Consider the following 24,972-nt stretch of genomic DNA (forward strand, 5'->3'; position numbering starts at 1 on the left):
AAACACAATGATAGTGCACACACTGACTGCAGATCTAAGAGCAGTGCGATACAGGAAAGTTTAGCCTGTGAAGACTCCCCCTTTCCCACAGCTAACAGGCACACCCAAAGCCACAGAAGCTGAATGTCTTACAACAGACAGTGGATTACAGAGGGGCAGGCTCTTCAAACTTGATTTACAGTGCTAAACAAAATTTTAATTAAAATTTATTACAAGATTGATGAGACATACATAGGCAATTGGATGAGCAGAAATGTCTTTTCAAGGGCTCATGTCCACGGGCGTGTACGTAAACGGCCACGGGTCTTCCGTGGCGTTTTTCACATACACAGCCCATATGGTCTGCCGGCACAGAGCCAACTGAGACCGCGTATGCACTGCGAATGTCCATGGATCTGATGTCACGGATATGCACAGCGTGATTTTTTAAATTTCCTGCTCTGTTCAGAATGGGGATACAATACATGCGTAACTGCTTTGATATCCGTTCCAGGAGCAGGAAAGGGGAATCCCCTGGCTGAACGGGTCCATCTTATGACGGAAATGAACAGCGCCAAACGGAGCCCATTGACTATAATGGGATCCGTTGAGTTTCCAATCAGCTGCCCAGCATCTTACTGGAATTTCTTTGGGTATTTTGCGCTGGACCTGTGACGGAATCTCCGAACAGAGGTTCCAGCGCAGATGTGAACCTGGCCTTAATCATGTGGATGCAGTTGTTGTCCTTGACTTTTCCTCTACACTAAGAAAATTATTAAGCTTGAAAGACAGAGAGAAACCGAAGAGTTTCTATCTCATGCTCATTATGAGATTATTAACTTGACAGACTGTTACCTGTGAATAGAGGGAATTATCTAAAGCCCATAATTAAGAATAGTCGTCTACTTCCTCAACATGTTGTGTGCTGCTCAGTCCTGTCAAGTGCAGCTCATCGTTAATTCTATGAAAATCTTGTTGATGTAATACCACATTCGGACACATTCTTAAAAAGACACTGCAATGTCAAAACTTCTCCTGACAAGTTAAAGTGATGACCTCAACGGGGCACACCCAGCGTGGATTCACTACGCAATCCCAAAATATTAGAAATAAGCTGCATTTTCCCAAGTTTATTATGTAGCTGCATTCTATGTAAGGGGCATCTCCAAATCTAACATATAGAAACAACACTGATGTAACAAGGGGACAAGACAAAACAGCCATGTCCTCAAGAGATACGATATACAACGTTTTGTGCCTTCGTTAAAGGGGTGTGTTGGGACTTTAATGTTGATGGCCTGTCGTCTCGGCATCCAAACCAATTAGCTGAGTAAAGGGGTCACCGGAGCCCTTTCACGCAGCTCTGTACATTTTAAAGAGGCTGTGCCTGATACTGCAGTGTTGCCCACTCAAGTGAAAGGGACTGAGCTGCAGAAACAGCACACGTGCTACAAAATATATGGAGTTGTGTGACAGGGGCACTGCCTTTGCCAGCGCACCATGGCTCTTAATCCTCTAATTGGCTGCAGCGGTTAGGTAGTAGAAACACTTCCACTTTCACTTGTTAGTACATAGCGCTCATTGACAAAGGAGGGGGCAGAAAGGGTTAAAACCCACTTCTTCCTCCTCCTCCAGGTTATCAGCTGTGACTAACAGCTGACAACCTGTCCTGCTTCTGATTGCAGAAGCAGGAGGCTTTAATCCCCACCGTAATTTTACATACGGCTGCGCTTTAAGCCCGGAACCTGCGCTCCGTAAATTTACAGTGCTTTGTCCTAAATCAGTTAAAGGTTTTTTCAAAATTGCAGCCAAAATGCGATATGACCATGCCATGTGAATAACTCAAATGCAGTTTGAATAATGATAGCAGAACTACAGGCAAATCTATAGAGTCGCAATAGTCTTATGCTTTAATCTGTATTGAGTATAGAGAGGTTTTTCCATCAAATTCATTCCAATAACTCTACGGGCTAGGGAATAAATGTCTGATCGCTGATGGTCCAACCACTGGGACCACCAGCAGTCCCAAGATGGGGGCACCCAAATGCCCCATGTGAATGGAACAACAGTGCACATGGTCAACCTCTGGGCCATTCACTTCTATGGGGGCAGGCAGAAATCAATGTACTCAGTCATCTCCCTTAACCCCATAGAAAAAAAAAAAGGAACAGTAGTGACACATGGATGCGACCGCTCCACTCACATAGGGCATTCAGGTGTGCCAGTCTCAGGACTGCTAGCGGTTGTACCTACAGTGATCAGACAATTATGCTCTACCTTGTGGATAAGGGAAAAATTTCTTTAATAGGAAATCTCTTAAAGGAACTCAGCCATCTACTGGTTGAACCGGGCTATGGTTTGCGAACAGTTACCTGTTTTCCCGCTCGTACATCTCCTTTGACGCTCCACGTAGCTGTTCAATTTCTTGATTTGTCTTCAGTCTAATTTGCTCCAATTCATCACGCAGTTTGTTTTCATATTCTATTTTATAATGGTCTCTGCAAATAATTAAAGATAGTTATGAGATATATATGAAAAATAAAGAAGACCCGAAAGCTCGCAGTAACATCATGTATTTTTGTTAGCCATAAAAGGTATATCTACAAGATTACTTGGTTTCTCTCACTTTGAACAATCGAACAATTGTGGGACTGCAGTAGCCGTTAAAAGGTGGCATTTTGTATTAAATTTGGAGAAACTACTTGTAGCATAAGTTGTATTGAGCAATTTAAATTGTTCTTGTTAGATGATTTATTGAAAAATTGCTAAAATTTGGCAAATTGGATCTTTGTAAAATTTACAAAGGGAGTTGACTAATTTTGATAGCAAATGTACGTGTACAGTATGTGTAATTCACACATTGCTTTAACTTAAGAGTTTTCAGGAGTGGATTCAGGAATCGTAGAGTTGCTTCAGCAAATGGACAGCCCTGTCTGACACTGCCCCCGTGGTAGCCGACAGGCTTGGAGTTTGCGAGTCATTTCAAACATCATGATCGAATGGATATAGTAGAAGAAATATGTTAAGTTACAAAAAGGACAAGATGTACAGGTTTGTTGCAAGTGACAAACACATTGGGTGTCTGAAATTTGGAAGTACTGACCTAGAAGCAACATATTTTTCATACAGTTCTTCTCTTGCTTTTTTGGCATCTTCAAGTTGGCTTTGTAGCCTCTCCAAGCGGTCCTCTTCATGGGCACAACGTACATTCAGTTCCATGTTCTGCCGGTTTAGAAACTCTTTATCTTTTTGCAGCAGAGAAACAGACTGTCGTAATGTGCTGACCTGTACAGTGGAGAGACACGCGTTACACTTAAATAGCACTTAATTACAGGGCAAAATTAGTGTTAGCTCTCTGCAAGCAAGCACATATTTGATTTCATATATTTCTACATATTGAAAGCCCTTGCAATACATATTTGAAGATGAAATAATGCCTGTTTTTAGTCATTTTTACAACTCTTATGCTGTAAGTAAAGAATTGATTAATATGTACATAACACAAACAAGGTACATCCTGGATATTAGCTGAGGGGCCAGCATACTTTTACACTACTATCACATCAAAGTTTATTATTTTCATGTGTCTGACCAAAATTTCGCAGTTCTAGCCCAAATTTTTCCAAAATGTTTGGGAGCTCCAAAGTGAACATGGAGGCAAGCTTTCGAAATGGTAATGTAGTCCCACATTGTGAGAAGCGGTTGTCTTGGAGAGAGAAGATTCTTTTCTAAAGCTTGCCTCAACATTTAGAGATCATGTTCACTTCATGCCTGCAAAATAAATTAATTAAATCAGCTACAACTATGAAATTTAGATCAGACACATAAAAACTGATAAACTTCGATGTAAGAAAAGTATCAATCATCTAAATGTAGGTGAAACTGGAAAAGCCAAAGCCTTATCAGCACCCACTGGTAGTGATTGTAGGTATATGAAGTGCTAAATATACGTTGAGCCTATTACTAACATCGGATAGCTTGACTGCTATAAAAAACCTCAGTCTTAGGGCCCTTTTGCATAGGATGATTGTGGGGCACAATAGCGCCTGAAAGCTGTACCGATGATAAATCGCTCATGTGCTTTCACAGGGGAGCGATGATCGCTCAGTAAATGGAGGTGGAGATCACTTCCCCAGCCCGCCCCCATTCAGAGTAAATAGTTGAGAGCTGTAATCAGGGAACAGACCTCACGTTGTTTCTGGATTACTTTTGTTCTGCTGGTGGGGCTGACAGCTGAATACATTCCCTTTGACAATGTAATCAGCACTCCCTGGGCAGAACACAGCATGCGGTCCTACTTAGCTGTTCTGCCGAATAATGGATTTCATGCCGAACTGAAATCCATTGTTCGCCAGAAAAGTGCAAGATGGGCACATTTACACGCAACGATTATCGCTCAAAAGAATTTTTAGTAATAATCGTTGTGTCTAAATGGGCCTTTAGTGATTTTACTTTTTACCAGATTCGATGTCAGATGGCTACATGCAGATTAGGTCCACTGAGGCTAAACTTGTGTGAATATTTATGTTATGTTAAATTGCAAAACAAACGGAACTGTGTTAAGGCCCATTTAGACGCAACGATTATAGCTCAAAATTCGCTAAAAAGCCATCTTTTGAGCGAAAATTGTTGTGTCTAAATCTGCCCATCTTTCACTGTTCAGCCGAACGATGAATTTCAATTATGCCTGAAAACTACTGTTCGGCAAAACAGTTGATAACTAGGACCACACACTGTGTTCTGTCGGTGGAGAGGAGAGCTGATAACAGCTGATTACTTTTGTTCTGCTGTCAGCCCCTACTTTTGGTGGGGCTGACAGCTGAGAAAAAGCAATCAAGAAACTATGGGAGGTCTGTTTCTTGATTACAGCTCCCGCCGCCTCACAGGCTACTACTCGGTACTAATAGGCATTAGTACAAAGTAGTAGTTTATGCAAAATGATTGCTCAAAAGCCATCTCTTGAGCAATGATCTTTGTGGTGTAAATGCACCTTAACTAGTACTGTATTTGCTTTCTTAATAGCTCTTTGTATGTATGAGAGCTCTAATGACTTAAATGACCATCTTATGTTTGTCATTATTATAAGAGTCAGGCTGGAGTCTATAAAGCTACATTTAAATGTGATGGAAAAAACAAACAGTCTGTGTGGATTTTAAGGCATGCTGTAAAAATGCGAGTTTAACCTTTTGTTATGCAAAAGGCGAACTATACAACACATCCCCAGGAAAATCTATAGCACTATCCACATGTAACAGATTTCTGAACTTATATTATGAGGCAGAACATGAACAACAATAGCACATTGGAACCATCAGGTTAACATTACAGCCAGCAGATCAAGGAATAACATGTTAAACAATATTCAGCATAATTTCAAGTGTACAAATATAATTGTCAGAAAGACAGGCAATCACATTAATAGTAGGCAACACTTCCTTGGACAAGACACCAGGACACGGATACATGACAAAGTAGCGGATCACCATAGGCAAATGTGCAGAAATTACATTTTGTTGTAAAAACAACAACAATATCCTAATATAGCAGACATGATTATTGGAATGTATATGCTGAATCAGAGTGCTGTTGTCAAATGGGTATTCCCATGTTCTTTGAAATTGCAAAGTAATGCATTGACCCATAACATGTTTATTTTCTGCTCCGTTCTCCAGATATTGATTCCTCTGCCCTCAGGATGTTTACTGCTTGTTGCCTGGAAAACACACCACCTCTTCTATGGAAAGAAATAGCAGAGCACAGAGGTAGTTAGTGGCCAGGTCGGCCACTAGTGCGTATGTGCTCTTGAAATCAAGGCCATAAGCTATAGATCAAAGAAAGGAGTAAGAAGCAAGTAAGAGTCAGCCTCCTCTGCTACTTAGGTTAGGTAGGCCTCTAGAGGACAACCAAAATACATTCTTTGTGAAAAAAAATAAATCAAGCAGCTAGAATAAGTTGTCATTCTGTTGCAATACTCGGCATGCAGTCACATCTCAGGCGGATATGTAAATGATTAGAGAAACAGTCTTACCACCTGAGGCACTAACAGTAGTTCCACCCTTGGCCTATAAAAAGCTTCCAGAAGCTACTTGTCTGTAGTGACCTCTTTTTCCACTTGGGTAGAGCTTGTTGACCACCGACACCTCTACAACACAATTAGAGAGATTTCACCAAGCTAACGGAGTTTGAGAGGGTGTGTATTATTGCAACGTGAGAAGCTGAAAGGATGTATGACAAATTGTCTGCCACCTGGGCTGTTCTGACCAGACTATTAGAAAGAGTTGGGATCAGTGAATGCATGAGGGCACGCATACAAGGTGACCGGGCTCAGAATGCCCTCAACAGACCACAAATAGAGAGGATCGTCTGATTGCCTGCCAAGCACGAGCAGCTCCAATTATTTCGTTGTCCGCTATCCAGAGACAGGAGGCGCCATCGTTACAGGCTCCTGTGTCTGTCTGAACCATTTCCAGGTGCTTGACTGAAGGACATTTGGTCTCCAGTCATCCATTTCGTGTACTGCGCCTTCGACAGCCACCCAACGTCGCTTCCATTTACAGTGGTGTTGAGAACAACGGAACTGGACTGCTATGCAGTAGAACCATGTTCTCTTCAGTGATGAATCCAGATTCAGATTGGCCATGGACGATGATCATATTCATGTCTGGAGACCTTGGGGTGCGTGCCTCAAACAAGCCTTTGCTGCGGACCATCACACTGCTCCCACTGCTGGTGTAATGGTCTGGGCCATCGCATATGACAGTCAGTCACCCCTACAAGTGGTACGAGGGACAATGACAGCTCAGCAATGTGTTCAGGACATCCTGCAGCCACATGTGTTCCTCTCATGGCGGCTTCCAAGAGGCATATTTGAGCAGGATAATTAATGCTCAGCCGCACAGAGAAGGGTGCCACAGGAATGCCTCCACAACATTGCCACATTTCCATGACCTGTTTGATTGCCAGATTTATCACAAATAGAACATATATGGGATACCAACTTTGACAGCCTACGAGTATGCGAGATCTAGAGTGTTTCTCAACTCCAGTCCACAGGGACCCCCAACAGGTCATGTTTTCAGGATTTCCTCAGTATTGCACAGGTGATGTAATTATTGTTGGTGCTTCAGACATTACACAGGTGTTCATACTATAGGATATGCTGAAAATATGACCTGTTGGGGGGTCCTGAGGACTGGAGTTGAGAAACACTGATCTAGAGGCTGTTACAGCAAGTGTGGACTGATATGCTTCAGGATACCATATGAAATCTGTATGCCTTCATGCCTGCGCATATCACATCTTACATCCAAACTAGAGACAGCCAACAGGGTACTAGAGCCTCTATGCCTACCCATATTACATCTTGCATCGAAGCTAGAGGTGGCCCAACAGGGTACTAGAGCCTCCCTTCAAATGTTCGGTTTTCCACAATAAATTATCCTTTTACTCTGATATGGTAATCACTTATTTATATCAATGGCAATATCACAGATGGAAAGTTTCATTAGATTACGACAACTCCTGCTAGGTGCTTGATTTTTTTTCTGACAATGAGTATAGTTGCCAATGTGCCCTAGAATCTGCAAATAGTAACAACAATTTAGAACTTTGCGACTAGTAATGCTGCTATTACTTAAAGAAAGAACATTACAGTCAGCCCTTCAGGGCCAGCCTTTCATTTAGCAGTACAGCCAAGGGCATACATACCATAGAGGCAGACCATGTGACTGGTATGAGGCCATCGGAGAGAGGTGTTATCGCACCATCTCTTTTTATATTGGAAAGTAAGACTATATATAGTACCTTCCTCCAAAGAGGAACTGCATGGTTAGCAAACAAGGCGGTAGAGAATTTCTGCAAGGGTCATTTCAAAGGGCTCATTTAAGTTTTTGCTACGCGATGTACGCGACTGAGTACAACTATTGCTCAAATGAAAGCAGAACGATTATTAGCTGTGAAGCTGAAAGTAGGCAGGGCATATTAGACCAGGGAACAATTGTGTGGTGCTCCTCTGTTCTGGGATACACAGTATGCAGTGAGCGGGCATGGAAGTTAGTCCAAGATAGGACTGTCCTGAGGCTGGGATCTGTTAACTATTGAAATACCAATCCAACTTGTATTTCATTTGCAGAGTCCTGTCAATAGAGCCCATTAGCGCGAACACAGTGAATGAAGCTGTTGTGTTTAGTTTTATGCTTTGCAAAGACTATACAGCAGATCTATTTACACACATTACACTGATGACTTTGGCTGCTTTTACATGGTACAATCATTGGGTACAAGAGCAGCTGATAGTTGTCCCAGGGATAATCGCTTTTACACAGGAGCAATTATCGCTCAGTGAATGGAGGTGGAGGTGCCTGGAGATTGCGTCTGCCCGCTTGCCTCCATTCACAGCAAACAGGGGCTGATCGTCATTTGATTTTTATGCCTGCTGAAACTGAATGCCGAATAATAAGTGAATGAATTAACGTTCGGCGTTCAGTAGCTGGCAGCATTTACACTGAATGATATCGTTCAGATTCCTGCGACCCAGCAAGAATTTAAAAGAGAATTGTTCCATGTAGAAGGGTCCTTATCACAGAAGGTCTTGCAAAAGGTTTCTCGTAGGGAGACTTTTTAACAATTATATGCGAAATTACTTAAATGGCAGCTCCCAAATATAATCCTGTGTTGATGTCAATATTCCTGTTGCATGCTGGTTTTAGTAATAACATGCAAGGAATCAGAAATTCCCTGCAGTAGCTATTCAGACTTTTCAGAAGAATATAAGTGCTATAATTTATTACAGCCTGTGCTCTGGGAAACTTCAGCTCTTTTCATAGGATTTTTGTTGTTTTGCTCCATAATAGGAGCAGAAAAAAAACACGGAAGTGCAGAATCCAACACATCAGAAGGTGCCACCAGTAGAAAAAAATAGCACAACCTGCTGCGCTATTTAGGATATATATATATATATATATATATATATATATGTGCTGTCTCCCCAGGGTACTCTGCAGAGATCATCCTCCCCTCCCAGTAATCATCTACACATCCAGGAGGTAAGGAGCCCACCAAAAATAATATACACAATGTCACTTCCTAGGATTCACATCCTGGGCCTCTCCTACCGATATAGTAACATCATCAAGAGCATCCCCTCCTGGTAGTACAAGATCTAGTATGTCCTAATAATCCTGCCCCTGCAGAGTAATTACATTCAAAGCTCTCCTATTAACAGAAGCCAAACTCTTCCTTCCCCGATCACATTAAATACAGACAGGTGCAACCCCACACACCTTTTCTTCCCTTGTCGGTGCACATCCGGTCCAAAATAGCACAATGTGTTATGCAATTTTTTTTTCCAGTGAACTGCCTGGCGGCATGATGAAACCATTGGCTCCTAAACTTTTTTAGCAAAGTCCCGGAACTTAGCTCCGCCCCCTTTCATTGCACATAGTGCAGAGGGCGGAGAGGGGGCGGGAGCTCAGAGCACTGCTCCCGCCTCTTCCAGCCTCTTCCCCCTGCAGAGAGGGATGCCGTATATCGGCTGGGCGTGTATACCCGGCCGATATACGGTCGTCTGAATAAGCCCTAACTTCCAGGAGCCAGTTTACTAAACACTACATCTTAAAGGGGTTGTCCCACAAATTAAAGTTAACCTAAACACTTCTGTATGGCCATATACATGCACTTTGTAATATACATCGTGCATGAAATATGTGCCATACATAAGTTATATACTCACCTACAGGGGGTCCCCCCCCCTGTGTTGGCGTCCCCGTTGCCCTGGCGCCGACCAACGATCCTCTTCTCTCAGCCGGAACAGTCGCGCCTGCGCTGTCGGAACCTCTTCAGCGTGGTCACGCGCTTCTGGTCCGGGAGTAGGAGCTGTGGCTGGACTCCTCCCTCGGCCGGTCTCTCTTCCCTGTCGGCAGCTGGATCTGGAAGCTGCCCGCCTACCTCGATGACGTTGATCACTTGATCATGTGACCGACATCATCGGGAGCGCGCACGCAGAGGAAGAAGAACTACGGTGCACCATGGGAGAAGTCCCGCGGTGCACCGTGGGAGAAGTGCAGCGGCGCCATCTTTAAAAGAAGAATTTTAAAAGTTGCTGAACGGGGATCCAGGTAAGCGAAAAATTTTTTTTTTTTTAAAGCAAAACATGGCGACGGTATGCCCTTTGAGGAACCGGGGGACTGGGAAAAAAAAAATTTTAGGTTTTGGCGCGGGACAACCCCTTTAATGGAACAGAGGCCAATCCTCTTGTACTATGAAATCCCCCTGCGGCATTCATCTATTTTTCCGGCAAACATTTGGCTACAAATGGAACAATCTTCCCACCACAGGATAGGGAATAACTAACTGATTGGTGAGCGTCCATCTCCACCACTGTTGAGAACGGCCATCCAGAGCTACCCTAAGTGGAGAGTCAGCTGCACATCTGCACTGCCACTGCATTCATTTCAATGGAACTACCAGAGACAGCTAAGTTCAAGTGCTCAGCTACCTCTGGAAATGCCACTGAAACGAATGGAGTGATAGTGAGCATGTGCAACCGCAGCTCCGTTCTTTTAGGGTGCTCCAGACAGCCACTATCAGGATGGGTGGGGTCCAAACAGTTAGACCCCAGCCGATTAAATAATCCCATAACTGGTGGATAAAGCTGTTGTTACAAGGGATCATGAACACAGTCGCACTATGGCTCCATTTGGTATAGAAGTATAACAGGGCTACTATGGGAGGTACAGAGTCTAAACCAACCCTCTGCAGGTTTCTGATTTCACACTGAGGTTTTATTTTCTGTCGGATTCTATCTAATGCACCCTGTATTGCTGTGTCATGTACATGAACTCTGAAGGAAAGTTATGCAACTTCAGTATCTGCACAAATCTCTCTTCTGTCCTGAGGGTTTGCTACAATGTGTGAATATTAGAGATGAGCGAGCATGCTTGGCAAAGGCAGTTACTCGAGCGAGCATCGCTCTTCTTGAGTAACTGCATACTCAATATAATACAATATAATCAACTTCCAGCTGTCAATCAATAGGAAGCCTTATCAGGGAGTGACAAGCAAAATTTGATGAGCTTAGAACTACTATCGGTAACATTAATTGGGACAACATCCTCAAAAATATCAGTACGGAGGAAAAATGGGAAAAGTTCAAAAGGATCCTAATCGCCTCATGTGAGCAGTTCATTCCCTTTAAAAATAAAAGAAACTCAACTAAAAGGAAACCAATGTGGCTCGACAAGACGGTACGAGGGGCAATAAACGAAAAGAAGAAAGCGTTCAAACTACTAAAGCAACAAGGCAGCGAAGAAGCGCTAAAATCATACAGGGAAAAAAACAAAATATGCAAAGATACGATCAAAACTGCCAAGGAGGAAGCAGAAAGACGGATCGCAAAAGAGAGCAGAAACAACCCGAAGCTATTTTTCAACTACATAAACAGCAAAAGGATTTGCAGGGAGAGCGCTGGCCCTTTAAAAAACAATGCAGGAGAAATCATTGATGATGACGAAGGGAAAGCAAATCTACTAAACAGTTTCTTCTCAAGTGTGTTCACCAAAGAAAAGGAAATGCCATACGAGATGCAGGGGAATAAAACGAACCCCTCACAAAATATCTCATACCTAACGCAGGAGGAGGTGCGGAAGCGTCTAAAGAAAACTAAAATTGATAAATCACCGGGCCCAGATGGATTACACCCAAGGATACTAAAGGAACTAAGTGACGAGATAGCTAGGCCGCTATACCTAATATTTCTAGACACTATTAAGACCGGAGTAGTACCATTGGACTGGCGCATTGCCAATGTGGTCCCAATTTACAAAAAAGGGAGCAAAAGTGAGCCTGGTAACTACAGGCCAGTAAGTCTCACTTCAGTAACGGGAAAAATTTTCGAGGGGATTCTGAGAGACGCAATCGATGAGTACCTCAAGGAGATTAAGGGAATAACTCCTCACCAACATGGATTCATGAAGGGTCGCTCATGTCAGACAAATCTGATCAGTTTCTACGATGAAGTAAGCTCTAAGCTGGACCAGGGAGAATCTATTGATCTTGTATATCTGGACTTCTCTAAAGCCTTTGACACCGTGCCTCATAATAGGCTAATATACAAAATGAGGCAGCTCGGACTGGGCGAAAACGTGTGTAAGTGGGTAAAAAATTGGCTCAACGATAGAAAGCAGAGGGTGGTAATAAATGGTTCGTACTCTGATTGGACCACAGTCGCTAGCGGGGTGCCACAGGGTTCAGTAATAGGCCCCATTCTGTTCAATATATTTATCAATGACTTGATAGAGGGGCTGCACAGCAAAATATCAATATTTGCAGATGACACAAAATTATACAATATAATTAATGCAACGGAGGACAATGTGTGGCTACAAACGGACCTGGACAAGCTGGGGGCTTGGGCAGAAAAATGGCAAATGAAGTTCAATGTTGAAAAATGTAAGACTATGCACATGGGCAGGAGGAACGGATGTCACAAATATTCACTTAATGGGGTACCACTAGGGAAAAGTGATATGGAAAAGGATCTGGGGGTACTAGTGGATAATAGACTAAACTGGAGTAACCAATGCAAGTCAGCCGCTGCAAAGGCAAATAAAGTCTTGGGGTGCATTAAAAGAGGTATAGGGGCGAAGGACGAGAACATTATCCTTCCATTATATAAGGCACTTGTCAGGCCTCACATGGAGTACTGCGTACAATTCTGGACACCGGTGCTCAGGAAAGATGTCACAGTGCTTGAGGGGGTTCAAAGAAGAGCGACTAAACTAATACATGGAATGACGGGACTGGAATACCCAGAGAGGCTGTCCAAATTGGGACTATTTACTCTAGAAAAAAGAAGGTTAAGAGGCGACCAAATAACCATGTATAAGTACATGAGGGGACAACACATGGATCTCTCCCACGATCTGTTTACACCCAGGACCACGACGGTAACAAGAGGACATCCGCTACGATTAGAGGAAAGTAGGTTTCATCACCAACACAGAAAGGGGTTCTTTACTGTAAGAGCAGTTAGACTGTGGAACTCTCTACCGGAGGAAGTGGTGATGGCAAAATCCATAGAGGAGTTTAAAAGGGGACTTGATGTCTTTCTGGAGAAGGATATTACAGGATATAAATTTTAGTTTAAGTGTCAATCCTGGTATATAGGCAGGTAGGAACTATTAGGGGTTGATCCAGGGAACAGTCTGATTGCCATTAGGGAGTCGGGAAGGAATTTTTTCCCCAAAAGAGCCAATTGACTTCTGGCCTTGGGGTTTTTTGCCTTCCTCTGGATCAACACAGTAGGATAGACAGGCTGGACTAGATGGACAATGTCTTCATTCGGCCTTACATACTATGTTACTATGTTACTCATCCGAGCAAATGCAGGGGGGGGGCGGAGGTGAGGGGGCGGCAGGGGGAAGAGTGAGAGAGAGATGTCCCTCTCCCCCCGCATTTGCTCGGACGAGTATGCAGTTACTCGAGAAGAGCGATGCTCGCTCGAGTAACTGCCTTTACCGAGCGTGCTCACTCATCTCTAGTGAATATAGATAAAAAGCATCATGCTGGAGTCTAGGCTTTTCTTTTTTGCTCACAGAGAAAAGCCTAGACTGGTTACACTGTAGCAAACTTTAAATTGTGAAACATATTAGGAGATTACTAGAGATGAGCGAACGTACTCGTCCGAGCTTGATACTCGTTCGAGTATTAGCGTGTTCGAGATGCTCGTTACTCGTGACGAGTACCACGCGATGTTCGAGTTACTTTCACTTTCATCTCTGAGACGTTAGCGCGCTTTTCTGGCCAATAGAAAGACAGGGAAGGCATTACAACTTCCCCCTGCAACGTTCAAGCCCTATACCACCCCCCTGCAGTGAGTGGCTGGGGAGATCAGGTGTCACCCGAGTATATAAATCGGCCCCTCCCGCGGCTCGCCACAGATTTATTCTGACAGAGATCAGGGACAGTGCTGCTGGTGCCGGAGCTGCTATAGGGAGAGCGTTAGGAGTTATTTTAGGCTTCAAGAACCCCAATGGTCCTTCTTAGGGCCACATCTAACCGTGTGCAGTAGTGTGGAGGCTGCTTTTTGCAGTGTTGCACATTTTTTTTTTTTGTATATCGGCCGTGCAGAGCATTGCGCCCTGCAGTAATTATACATACTCCAGGGCCAGTAGTGGTGGTGAGGCAGGGACAGAAGGCATATTTATTGAATATAGGCAGTGGGCCTTTCCAAAAACATTTGGGAAAAAAAATCTATTTGGGCTGCCTGTGACTGTCCTCAGTGTACTGGGTCTGTGCTGGGTGTAGTTGTCCTCCTAATTCATACGCAGCCAGCTAAGTGTTACAGCAGGCTTGCGCAAAATTATTTCCTGGCGTTCCATAAACGAAGTCAGCCTCCAACGACAGGCCAAGAAGCAGCACATTTAATTACAGCGTTCTGTTTCTGCACTACTGGTAATACACCATGCTGGTAGGGGTAGGCCTAGAGGACGTGGACGCGGGCGCGGACGCGGAGGCCCAAATCAGGGTGTGGGCACAGGCCAAGCTCCTGATCCAGGTGTATCGCAGCCGACTGCTGCGGGATTAGGAGAGGCGCACGTTTCTGGCGTCCCCACATTCATCTCACAATTAATGGGTCCACGCGGTAGACCTTTATTAGAAAATGAGCAGTGTGAGCAAGTCCTGTCGTGGATGGCAGAAAGTGCATCCAGCAATCTATCGAACACCCAGAGTTCTGCGCCGTCCACTGCTGCAACTCTGAATCCTCTGGCTGCTGCTCCTCCTTCCTCCCAGCCTCCTCACTCCATTACAATGACACATTCTGAGGAGCAGGCAGGCTCCCAGGAACTGTTCCCGGGCCCCTGCCCAGAATGGGCAGCAAGGGTTCCGAATTCTCTCCCACTGGAGGAGTTTGTCGTGACTGATGCCCAACCTTTGGAAAGTTCCCGGGGTCCGGGGGATGAGGCTGGGGACTTCCGGCAACTGTCTCAAGACCTTTCAGTGGGTGAGGAGGACGATGACGATGAGACACAATTGTCTATCAGTGAGGTAGTAGTAAGGGCAGTAAGTCCGAGGGAGGAGCGCACAGAGGATTCGGAGGAAGAGCAGCAGGACGATGAGGTGACTGACCCCACCTGGTATGCTACGCCTACTGAGGACAGGTCTTCAGAGGGGGAGGCAAGGGCAGCAGCAGGGCAGGTTGCAAGAGGCAGTGCGGTGGCCAGGGGTAGAGGCAGGGCCAGACCGAATAATCCACCAACTGTTTCCCAAAGCGCCCCCTCGCGCCATGCCACCCTGCAGAGGCCGAGGTGCTCAAAGGTCTGGCAGTTTTTCACTGAGAGTGCAGACGACCGACGAACAGTGGTGTGCAACCTGTGTCGCGCCAAAATCAGCCGGGGAGCCACCACCACCAGCCTCACCACCACCAGCATGCGCAGACATATGATGGCCAAGCACCCCACAAGGTGGGACGAAGGCCGTTCACCGCCTCCGGTTTGCACTGCTGCCTCTCCCCCTGTGCCCCAACCTGCCACTGAGATCCAACCCCCCTCTCAGGACACAGGCACTACCGTCTCCTGGCCTGCACCCACACCCTCACCTCAGCTGTCCTTGGCCCCATCCACCAATGTCTGTCAGCGCACCGTCCAGCCGTCGCTAGCACAAGTGTTGGAGCGCAAGTACGGCGCCACGCACCCGCACGCTCAAGCGTTAAACGTGCACATAGCCAAATTTATCAGCCTGGAGATGCTGCCGTATAGGGTTGTGGAAACGAAGGCTTTCAAAAAGTATGATGGCGGCGGCGGCCCCGCGCTACTCAGTTCCCAGTCGCCACTACTTTTCCCGATGTGCCGTCCCAGCCCTGTACGACCACGTCTCCCGCAACATTGTACGCGCCCTCACCAACGCGGTTACTGCCAAGGTCCACTTAACAACAGACACGTGGACAAGCACAGGCGGGCAGGGCCACTATATCTCCCTGACGGCACATTGGGTGAATTTAGTGGAGGCTGGGACAGAGTCAGAGCCTGGGACCGCTCACATCCTACCCACCCCCAGAATTGCGGGCCCCAGCTCGGTGGTGGTATCTGCGGCGGTGTATGCTTCCTCCACTAAACCACCCTCCTCCTCCTCCTCCTCCGCAACCTCTGTCTCGCAATCAAGATGTGTCAGCGGCAGCAGTCGGTGTCGCGCGGCGTGGCAGCACAGCGGTGGGCAAGCGTCAGCAGGCCGTGCTGAAACTACTCAGCTTAGGAGATAAGAGGCACACGGCCCACGAACTGCTGCAGGGTCTGACAGAGCAGACTGACCGCTGGCTTGCGCCGCTAAGCCTCCAACCGGGCATGGTCGTGTGTGACAACGGCCGTAACCTGGTGGCGGCTCTGCAGCTCGGCAGCCTCACGCACGTGCCATGCCTGGCCCATGTCTTTAATTTGGTGGTTCAGTGCTTTCTGAAAAGCTACCCACGCTTGTCAGACCTGCTCGGAAAGGTGCGCCGGCTCTGCGCACATTTCCGCAAGTTCCACACGGACGCTGCCACCCTGCGCACCCTGCAACATCGGTTTCATCTGCCAGTGCACCGACTGCTGTGCGACGTGCCCACACGGTGGAACTCTATGCTCCACATGTTGGCCAGGCTCTATGAGCAGCGTAGAGCTATAGTGGAATACCAACTCCAACATGGGCGGCGCAGTGGGAGTCAGCCTCCTCAATTCTTTACAGAAGAGTGGGCCTGGTTGGCAGACATCTGCCAGGTCCTTGGAAACTTTGAGGAGCCTACCCAGATGGTGAGCGGCGATGCTGCAATCATTAGCGTCATCATTCCTCTGCTATGCCTCTTGAGAAGTTCCCTGCAAAGCATAAAGGCAGACGCTTTGCGCTCGGAAACAGAGGCGGGGGAAGACAGTATGTCGCTGGATAGTCAGAGCACCCTCCTGTCTATATCTCAGCGCGTTGAGGAGGTGGAGCATGAGGAGGATGAAGAGGAGGGGGAAGAGACAGCTTGGCCCACTGCTGAGGGTACCCATGCTGCATGCCTGTCATCCTTTCAGCGTGTATGGCCTGAGGAGGAGGATCCTGAAAGTGATCTTCCTAGTGAGGACAGCCATGTGTTGCGTACAGGTACCCTGGCACACATGGCTGACTTCATGTTAGGATGCCTTTCTCGTGAGCCTCGCGTTACACGCATTCTGGCCACTACGGATTACTGGGTGTACACACTGCTCGACCCACGGTATAAGGAGAACCTTTCCACTCTCATACCCGAAGAGGAAAGGGGTTCGAGAGTGATGCTATACCACAGGACCCTGGCGGACAAACTGATGGTAAGATTCCCATCCGACAGCGCTAGTGGCCGAAGGCGCAGTTCCGAGGGCCAGGTAGCGGGGGAGGCGCAGAGATCAGGCAGAATGTACAGCACAGGCAGGGGAACACTTTCTAAGGCCTTTGACAGCTTTCTGGCTCCCCAGCAAGACTGTGTCACGGCTGCCCAGTCAGGGCTGAGTCGGCGGGAGCACTGTAAAAGGATGGTGAGGGAGTACGTAGCCGATCGCACGACCGTCCTCCGTGACGCCTCTGCCCCCTACAACTACTGGGTGTCGAAGCTGGACACGTGGCCTGAACTCGCGCTGTATGCCCTGGAGGTGCTTGCTTGTCCTGCGGCTAGCGTCGTCAGAGAGGGTGTTTAGTGCGGCTGGGGGAATCATCACAGATAAGCGTACCCGCCTGTCAACCGACAGTGCCGACAGGCTTACACTCATCAAGATGAACAAAGCCTGGATTTCCCCAGACTTCTCTTCTCCACCAGCGGACAGCAGCGATACCTAAACAATACGTAGGCTGCACCCGCGGATGGAAGCATTGTTCTCTATCACCATCAAAAACGTGGACCTTTTAGCTTCATCAATCTGTGTATAATATTCATCCTCCTCCTCCTCCTGCTCCTCCTCCTGAAACCTCACGTAATCACGCCGAACGGGCAATTTTTCTTAGGCCCACAAGGCTCAGTCATATAATTTTTGTAAACAATTTTTATACGTTTCAATGCTCATTAAAGGGTTGAAACTTTCACCTGAACCAATTTTTATTTTAACTGGGCTGCCTCCAGGCCTAGTTACAAATTAAGCCACATTAACCAAAGCGATTAATGGGTTTCACCTGCCCTCTTGGTTGGGCATGGGCAATTTTTCGGACGTACATTAGTACTGTTGGTACACCAATTTTTTGGGGCCCTCGCCTACAGTGTAATCCAATTAATTTTTTGCCCACCTGCATAAAAGCTGACGTTACATCAGCTGTGTTGGGCACTGCAATGGGATATATTTATGTACCGCCGGTGGGTTCCAGGGAGCCACCCATGCCGTGGGTCCACACGGAGTTGTAACTACATGTGTCCACTTCTAAAGAGCCCCAGTCTGACTGGGGCATGCAGTGTGGGCCGAAGCCCACTTGCATTAAACATGACATTACCTCAGCTGTGATGGGCAATGCAATGGGATATATTTATGTACCGCCCGTGGCTTCCTGGCACCCACCCATGCTGTGGGTCCACACGGAGTTGTAACTGCATGTGTCCACTTGTAAAGAACCCCAGTCTGACTGGGGCATGCAGTGTGGGCCGAAGCCTACCTGCATTTAATCGGACGTTACCTCAGCTGTGATGGGCACTGCAATGGGATACATTTATGTACAGCCGGTGGGTTCCAGGGAGCCACCCATGCTGTGGGTGCACACGGAATTCCCATTGCGGAGTTGTAACTGCCTGTGACTATTTATTAAAAAAACGCGGTCTGACTGGGGCATGCAGACACCTTGACAGAATGAATAGTGTGTGGCACATAGGTTCCCCATTGCTATGCCCACGTGTGCAGCTCCAGATGGAGGTGGCACAGGATTGGATTTCTCATTGCTTCTGTACAGCATTGTGGGCTATCGCCCCGCCCCTTTTAAAGAGGGTTGCTGCCTAGCCGTGCCAACCCTCTGCAGTGTGTGCCTGCGGTTCCTCCTCATGGCAGATGCACTTATAAATAGACATGAGTGTGGCGTGGCATGAGGGCAGCTGAAGGCTGCGCAGGGACAGTTTGGTGTGCGCTGTGGACACTGGGTCGTGCGCGCGGAGGAGGGGGGGGGGGGTTGGGCAGCATGTAACCCAGGAGAAGTGGCAGCGGAGTGTCATGCAGGCAGTGATTGTGCTTTCTTGGAGGTAGTGTGGTGCTTAGCTATGGTATGCATTGCTAATGAGGGCTTTTCAGAAGTAAAAGTTGTTGGGGGGGCCCCACTCTTGCCGCTATTGTGGCTTAATAGTGGGACCTGGGAACTTGAGATGCAGCCCAACATGTAGCCCCTCGCCTGCCCTATCCGTTGCTGTGTCGTTCCCATAACTTTCTTGAATTGCCCCGATTTTCACAAATGGAAACCTTAGCGAGCATCGGCGAAATACAAAAATGCTCGGGTCGCCCATTGACTTCAATGGGGTTCGTTACTCGAAACGAACCCTCGAGCACCGCGATAATTTCGTCCCGAGTAACGAGCACCCGAGCATTTTGGTGCTCGCTCATCTCTAGAGATTACTTATTTTTAGTTTTTGAATGTGCTGAAATCAGCAGTGACCATGATAGACAAGGTACAGGGTAATTCAAAAGTCAGGGCCACCCGGAATATCTTCTGAACAAAGAGAGATACAAGTAAGAAACTTTGCAGAACACTTAGGCTAGTTTCACTGTCTGATATCAAACTTTCCACAATGTGAAAGCCCTGTGGATGCGAGGTGTTTTCATGTGAAAACAAGCTCACAGTACTATGGGGAAATCGCTTCATCCCCATGGCTCAAGGGATTCCCCCAGTCCGGTCCAAAATAGCATAAAATGCAATTTTTTTTCCAGTAAACTGCCTGGTGGCAGAGGATCGTGGTGTTCTCCCATTGCTTTCAATGGGACAGACGCTGCTGCCACCAGCCCCATTGACAACAATGGGCGATATCGCAAAAAGATAGAAAATGCTGCGAGTGAACACATTGCAAATGAGAATGAAACCATTGAAAATCATTGGTGTCATAATTCTGCGTTTTTTTCGTCCTTGTGAAACCGACCTTAATTGGGTGGTGGAAAATGTTTTGGCACTATGGTGGTGCCTGTCGGCCATCTTGGCGGCAGCCATCTTGGATTCAGCTCAAAAAACTTCTTGTAAAGGGGGTCATGGAATACATGATTTAAGGGTAGAATTTGATAGGTAAAGTATGTTTTATCAATAACTGCAACTTTTTTCAAGTTCTGGATGACGTCATGTTGAGTATTGAGAAAGTTATGTTGAATTATGTGGCATGGAAAACACTAAATCACATGTCAAGGACCGAATTGAGATCATCCCGGTGGTTGGTAACAGGAGTTTACCTGAGGCGACTGAGGCTTTAAATTAAGAACACCCAGGAAGGCAGCCAGTAAGTGCAAAAGTGATTAGGAAGTTCAGGGAAATTGGTAGAGTCCAGGACAAATCAAGAACTGGTTATCGTAGCAGTGTTTGCAGCCCTCAGGTGTTGACAGCCGTGTTCACAAAAAGTCCACTGAAAAGCACCAGGAGACTGGCACTGGAACATGGTGTGTGTCAACCAGCTGTCATAAGAACAAGATACACAAGTGGTAACCACACAAACTGCAGATGCAGCAGACATTCTGTGAAGATGACCCTGACAGATGCTTGGAACTCTGTCAGTGGTTATTACAAATCTGTGAACAAGATGCACAATAATCCAGGTGGTCCTGACTTTTGAATCACCCTGTATATTAAGAAGTTGCCCGAGTGTACTCAAAAGAATTCTCAAGCAGCTATGAATCTTAGTGTATGGAACCTATTGGCACATCACCTGTAGACAGGTGGGAAAGCCACAAAGAAATTGTTTTTCAGTAGTCTTCCCTGCTGCAAGCTTGTAGAAGAAATGTCCAGTTCTCACACTCCATTTTTGTGCATTTTTTCTGTAGCTTTTCGTAGAGTCAAATGCCATGGACATGCATCACATAGGAAGAAGACTGATACAAAAATGTTTTTAAAGGTTTTATAGGAATATGGGTTTTCAGCTCATGAAATGCTCTGATTTAAAAAAATCTTAATGGTTGTGAAGAATTGAAACAAAAAATACACTTATTGACAGAAAGAATGCCCCCAGATTGCATTTGGATTGCAGTACAACTCCGCATATAGTCATGTCTCAGGCAGATAAGGAAATGAATACACTTTGTGGTCTAATTAGACCAGTGTTTCCCAACTCCAGTCTTTGAGGCAATTCAACAGGTCATGTTTTCAGGATCTCCTATAGTAAGAACACCTGTGGCAATGTCTGAGGCGCCGACAATAATTACATCACCTGTACAACACTGAGGAAATCCAGAAAACATGACCTGTTGGGGTGCTTTGAGGACTGGAGTTGGGGAACACTGCGCCTTGCCACCCAAGTTCATAAAAGCGCTTCCCTCGTTACCCTATAAGAAGGCACTCAGAGACTACTTTTATGTAGTGTACGGCTTCTTGAGAGATCGTTGACTGCTAGATATGCCTCTACAACTGACTCAAAGACATTTTTCTCAGTTGTCGGACTTCCAGAGGTCCTGGTATAAGAGAAGCAGGATGGTCATTTCAACAAAATTGTCTGCCATCTAGACCATTCTGATCAAGCTGTTAGGAGGTGCTGAGAACGGTGGTTACGTAAGGACACGCATACTCTGTGAACAGGTTATGGGCGGCCCACACAGACCACCAGTAGAGAGGGTTCTTTGATCTACCATCAGGCACAAGCAGATTACAGAACTCCGTCTCTGCCCAGACCATTTTCAGACGCTTGTACTGTCCTGCCATTAATATCCCAACACTGTTGCCTTCATGTGCAACCAGGATTGCTACAGACTGAAACCGCATCATGTTTAGTGACAAATCCAGGTTCTGTGAGCCGACAACGGTCATGTTCGAGTATGGAGGCCTCGTGGTGAGCACTTCCCTCCTGATTTTTCTGTACAGCGACATACTGCCCCAACTGCTGGTGTAATGAGCTAGGGAGCCATCACGTATGATAGTCGGTCACCACGAATACTGATAAAAGGAAAATGAATAGTTCAGCTATATGTGCTGGCAATCCAATGGCCGCATATGTTGCCTTGCATGGCAGGACAATGCTCGCCCACACACAGCAAGGATTTTCTCAGGAATGCCTCCATCAGGTTGCCACACTTCCTTGGCCTGCCCGGTTGCCAGATTTATCACTAATTGATCATTATTTCAACCAGCTTGGTTTCAACCAGCTTATTTCAACGAGCTCGGAAGCCTACAAGAGCGCAGGTTCTAGAGGCCCAGGTGCAACAGCTATGGGCAAATGATGTAGTTCTAGAGCCTCGTATGGCGCAGAGTGTTGAGGCAGCAGAAATGCAGTCCTAAGCTCTCACTCACGACCAGAAGGTTGCAGGATTCAGGTAGCCCGGTTCAAGGTTGACTCAGCCTTCCATCCTTCTGAGGTCGGCAAAATGAGTACCCTGCTTGCTGGGGGGGTAATAAATAAATTACCTGAAAGCACTGCGGAATAAGTTGGCGCTATACAAATAACAATTTATTAAAATGTGTCACAGGATAACATACGGAGCCTGTATGCCTCCATGTCCAACCGTATCTCATTATGTATCTGGGCTAGAGGGAGTCAAAGAGAGTCCTAGAGCCTCCTTTGTATTACACAGTTTTCCCCAACAAACTTCTCCTTTGGCTGTGACATTGTAATCGCTTACATAGATCATCATTACAATCACACACAGAATGTTTAATTCCAACAACTCTTCCTTGGTGCATGATGTTTTTTGCCAATGACTGTCCATTAGAAATCTGCAGAGCTGCTCGATATACAAGGATTCATTATTTACATAAACTGGACACACCTTCATGCTAACTCTTCAGGATTTGGGAGCTAAAAATACAATATTAATGGAAAACATTTTTAAACATTCAAAAATGTCATAAAAGAAATGCCAAAAATCGATAAGTGCACAGTCCAGACATTCAGTAGATGGCTGCACAAACAAGCAGCTTGTGATTGATTGGATGGCTATGTACATTGCTATTAGTCACACTGCATTCAGTTTATCTGGGAGTGTGGCCTGCGTTTAGAGCAGCACTAACCACACAAGGAAGTATTTCTTTCTTATTGTTGGCATCTCATTTATTTCCCAAATATTTTCTCAACCGAGGCATTCCCAGTGGTAAGACAACCAGTGTGTCCCAGAATCATGCATTATGGCACTCACACAAAGGGAGAAACAGACCGACTAGACTATGCGGCTAGATTTCCACTAAATACATTCTATATCATACAATTATTGCATGCCGATGAGACAGTCCGTTAAGGAAAGCTGCCGTCTATGTAGGAAGACAAGACAATTAGGAGTGGGGTCTCTGATTACATTACCAAACAGCATTAACAGAATCCCTTGAAAGGGTTGGTCCTATCTCAGGAGCTGTGGCCTCTTCAGTCCCGGAGGTTGGACCCCCACCAATTATAAAGTGACGGCCTATCCTATAGATCACCTTATATAGGCCTCCCACTAGCCAAGCCATAAACCTGTTGCACACAGATGAGGGGCAATCACTCCAAAACAGCAGTCTGTGCATGGTTGTTCTGGCTTTGGCTCACAATTCCCAGTCATTGTTATACGGCTTGTTTAAATAGTCTGACATTGATTTGCAGGAATGCTGCCATCCAATAGGTGGCGCTGCAGAGATATTGTTCCATCTTTTCATTTGCACTTTAGCCTGAGTAAGCACACTTGGGAGCTACTGAATGGATACAAAGGCCCCCCAAGGTGATCCAAGGCGATTGCAGCCAATGTTCATGCTCTTATGGCTACGGCTATCTTGGCAGCAAGAAAGATTTGACAATAATTTTGGTCACCCTACGGACATCCAGAAATGAGTCATAGTTCTTGCGTCGATTGTGAGAAGGTATCAGCTGTAATCCAAACATATGCCTAACTTTAAGGCATTCCTACCAAATCAAATTGAATGTGAGCTTGTCACAACTGGCCCAGGCACATCTGGAATTATCATTATGCTCCACTTCTACATCCAGTATAATGTGATGAGCCAGCTTACTGTGAACAGCCTATAAGCTTTATAACTGTATAGTAAGTAGTACAGTGCAGCTGGAATAAAATAACCAGTGCTGTGATCTGGGGAGAATGGGAACCTGTATTAAGCTCTGCCTACTAGCTACTATACTGAAGAGACGTGATTCATAAAGTATTGACGAACATCTGCAAATAGAAGTAATGAATATGTAGCAGAGGATATAACATGGTGAAGCATGGTGAAGATTCTTAAAGGGGTTATTCAGGCGGTTGCCACCAGGAAACACTGGGTTGGGAGCGGAAGCACTGCACCGACCCCTATGTAGTGGCTGGTGCTTGTAATTGCAGGCACAGCTCTCACTGAAATCAATGGGAGCTGCACTTGCAATTGGAAGCACAAATCCCATTGATTTCAATGGGAGCTGCGCTTGTAATTATGAGTGCCAGCCACTACACGGGGGTCGGAGCAGTGCTTCTGCTCCGACCCCAATGTATCCTGTTGGTCACTGCCTGGATAACCCATTTAAGCAGATTTAACAGTCAGCTTAAAGTTCTTGCTATATCCTGGTGTCTTGGTAAGTAATTTACTATACGCCAGTCTAAGTACAGATAGATACAAAGTGAAGTGCAACAAGTTTATTAAGAGGTGCATGCCTCTTAAACCCTTCAGGACCAGAGATTTTTCATTTTTTTTATTTTCGTTTTTTCATCCCCACCTTCCAAAACCCATAACTTTTTAATTTTTTCAATAACATAGCTGTATGAGGGCTTGTTTTTTGTGAGATCAGTTGCATTTTTAAAAGGTACTATGTAATAGTCTCATTATTCTCCCACTATATAAGGCACTTGTCAGGCCCCACATGGAATACTGTGTACAGTTTTGGACACTGGTGCTCAGGAAAGATGTTGC

At 46.0% G+C, this 24,972-nt stretch overlaps 1 protein-coding gene across 2 annotated transcripts in view; it reads right to left on the reverse strand.

The window, feature by feature from the left end:
• Positions 1-24,972, reverse strand: part of PIBF1 (progesterone immunomodulatory binding factor 1) — a 188,376-nt gene that overhangs the window by 135,527 nt on the left and 27,877 nt on the right. For both annotated transcript variants that reach the window (XM_066581127.1, XM_066581136.1), the window contains exons 8-9: positions 3,083-3,264; positions 2,352-2,477 (exon numbers count right to left, since the gene is read on the reverse strand). In XM_066581127.1, the coding sequence (XP_066437224.1) occupies positions 2,352-2,477; positions 3,083-3,264 (308 nt within the window). The remainder of the gene's footprint in view (positions 1-2,351; positions 2,478-3,082; positions 3,265-24,972) is intronic.

The sequence above is a fragment of the Eleutherodactylus coqui genome, chromosome 1 (genome assembly GCF_035609145.1).
Source record: "Eleutherodactylus coqui strain aEleCoq1 chromosome 1, aEleCoq1.hap1, whole genome shotgun sequence".
Taxonomy (NCBI): Eukaryota; Metazoa; Chordata; class Amphibia; order Anura; family Eleutherodactylidae; genus Eleutherodactylus; species Eleutherodactylus coqui.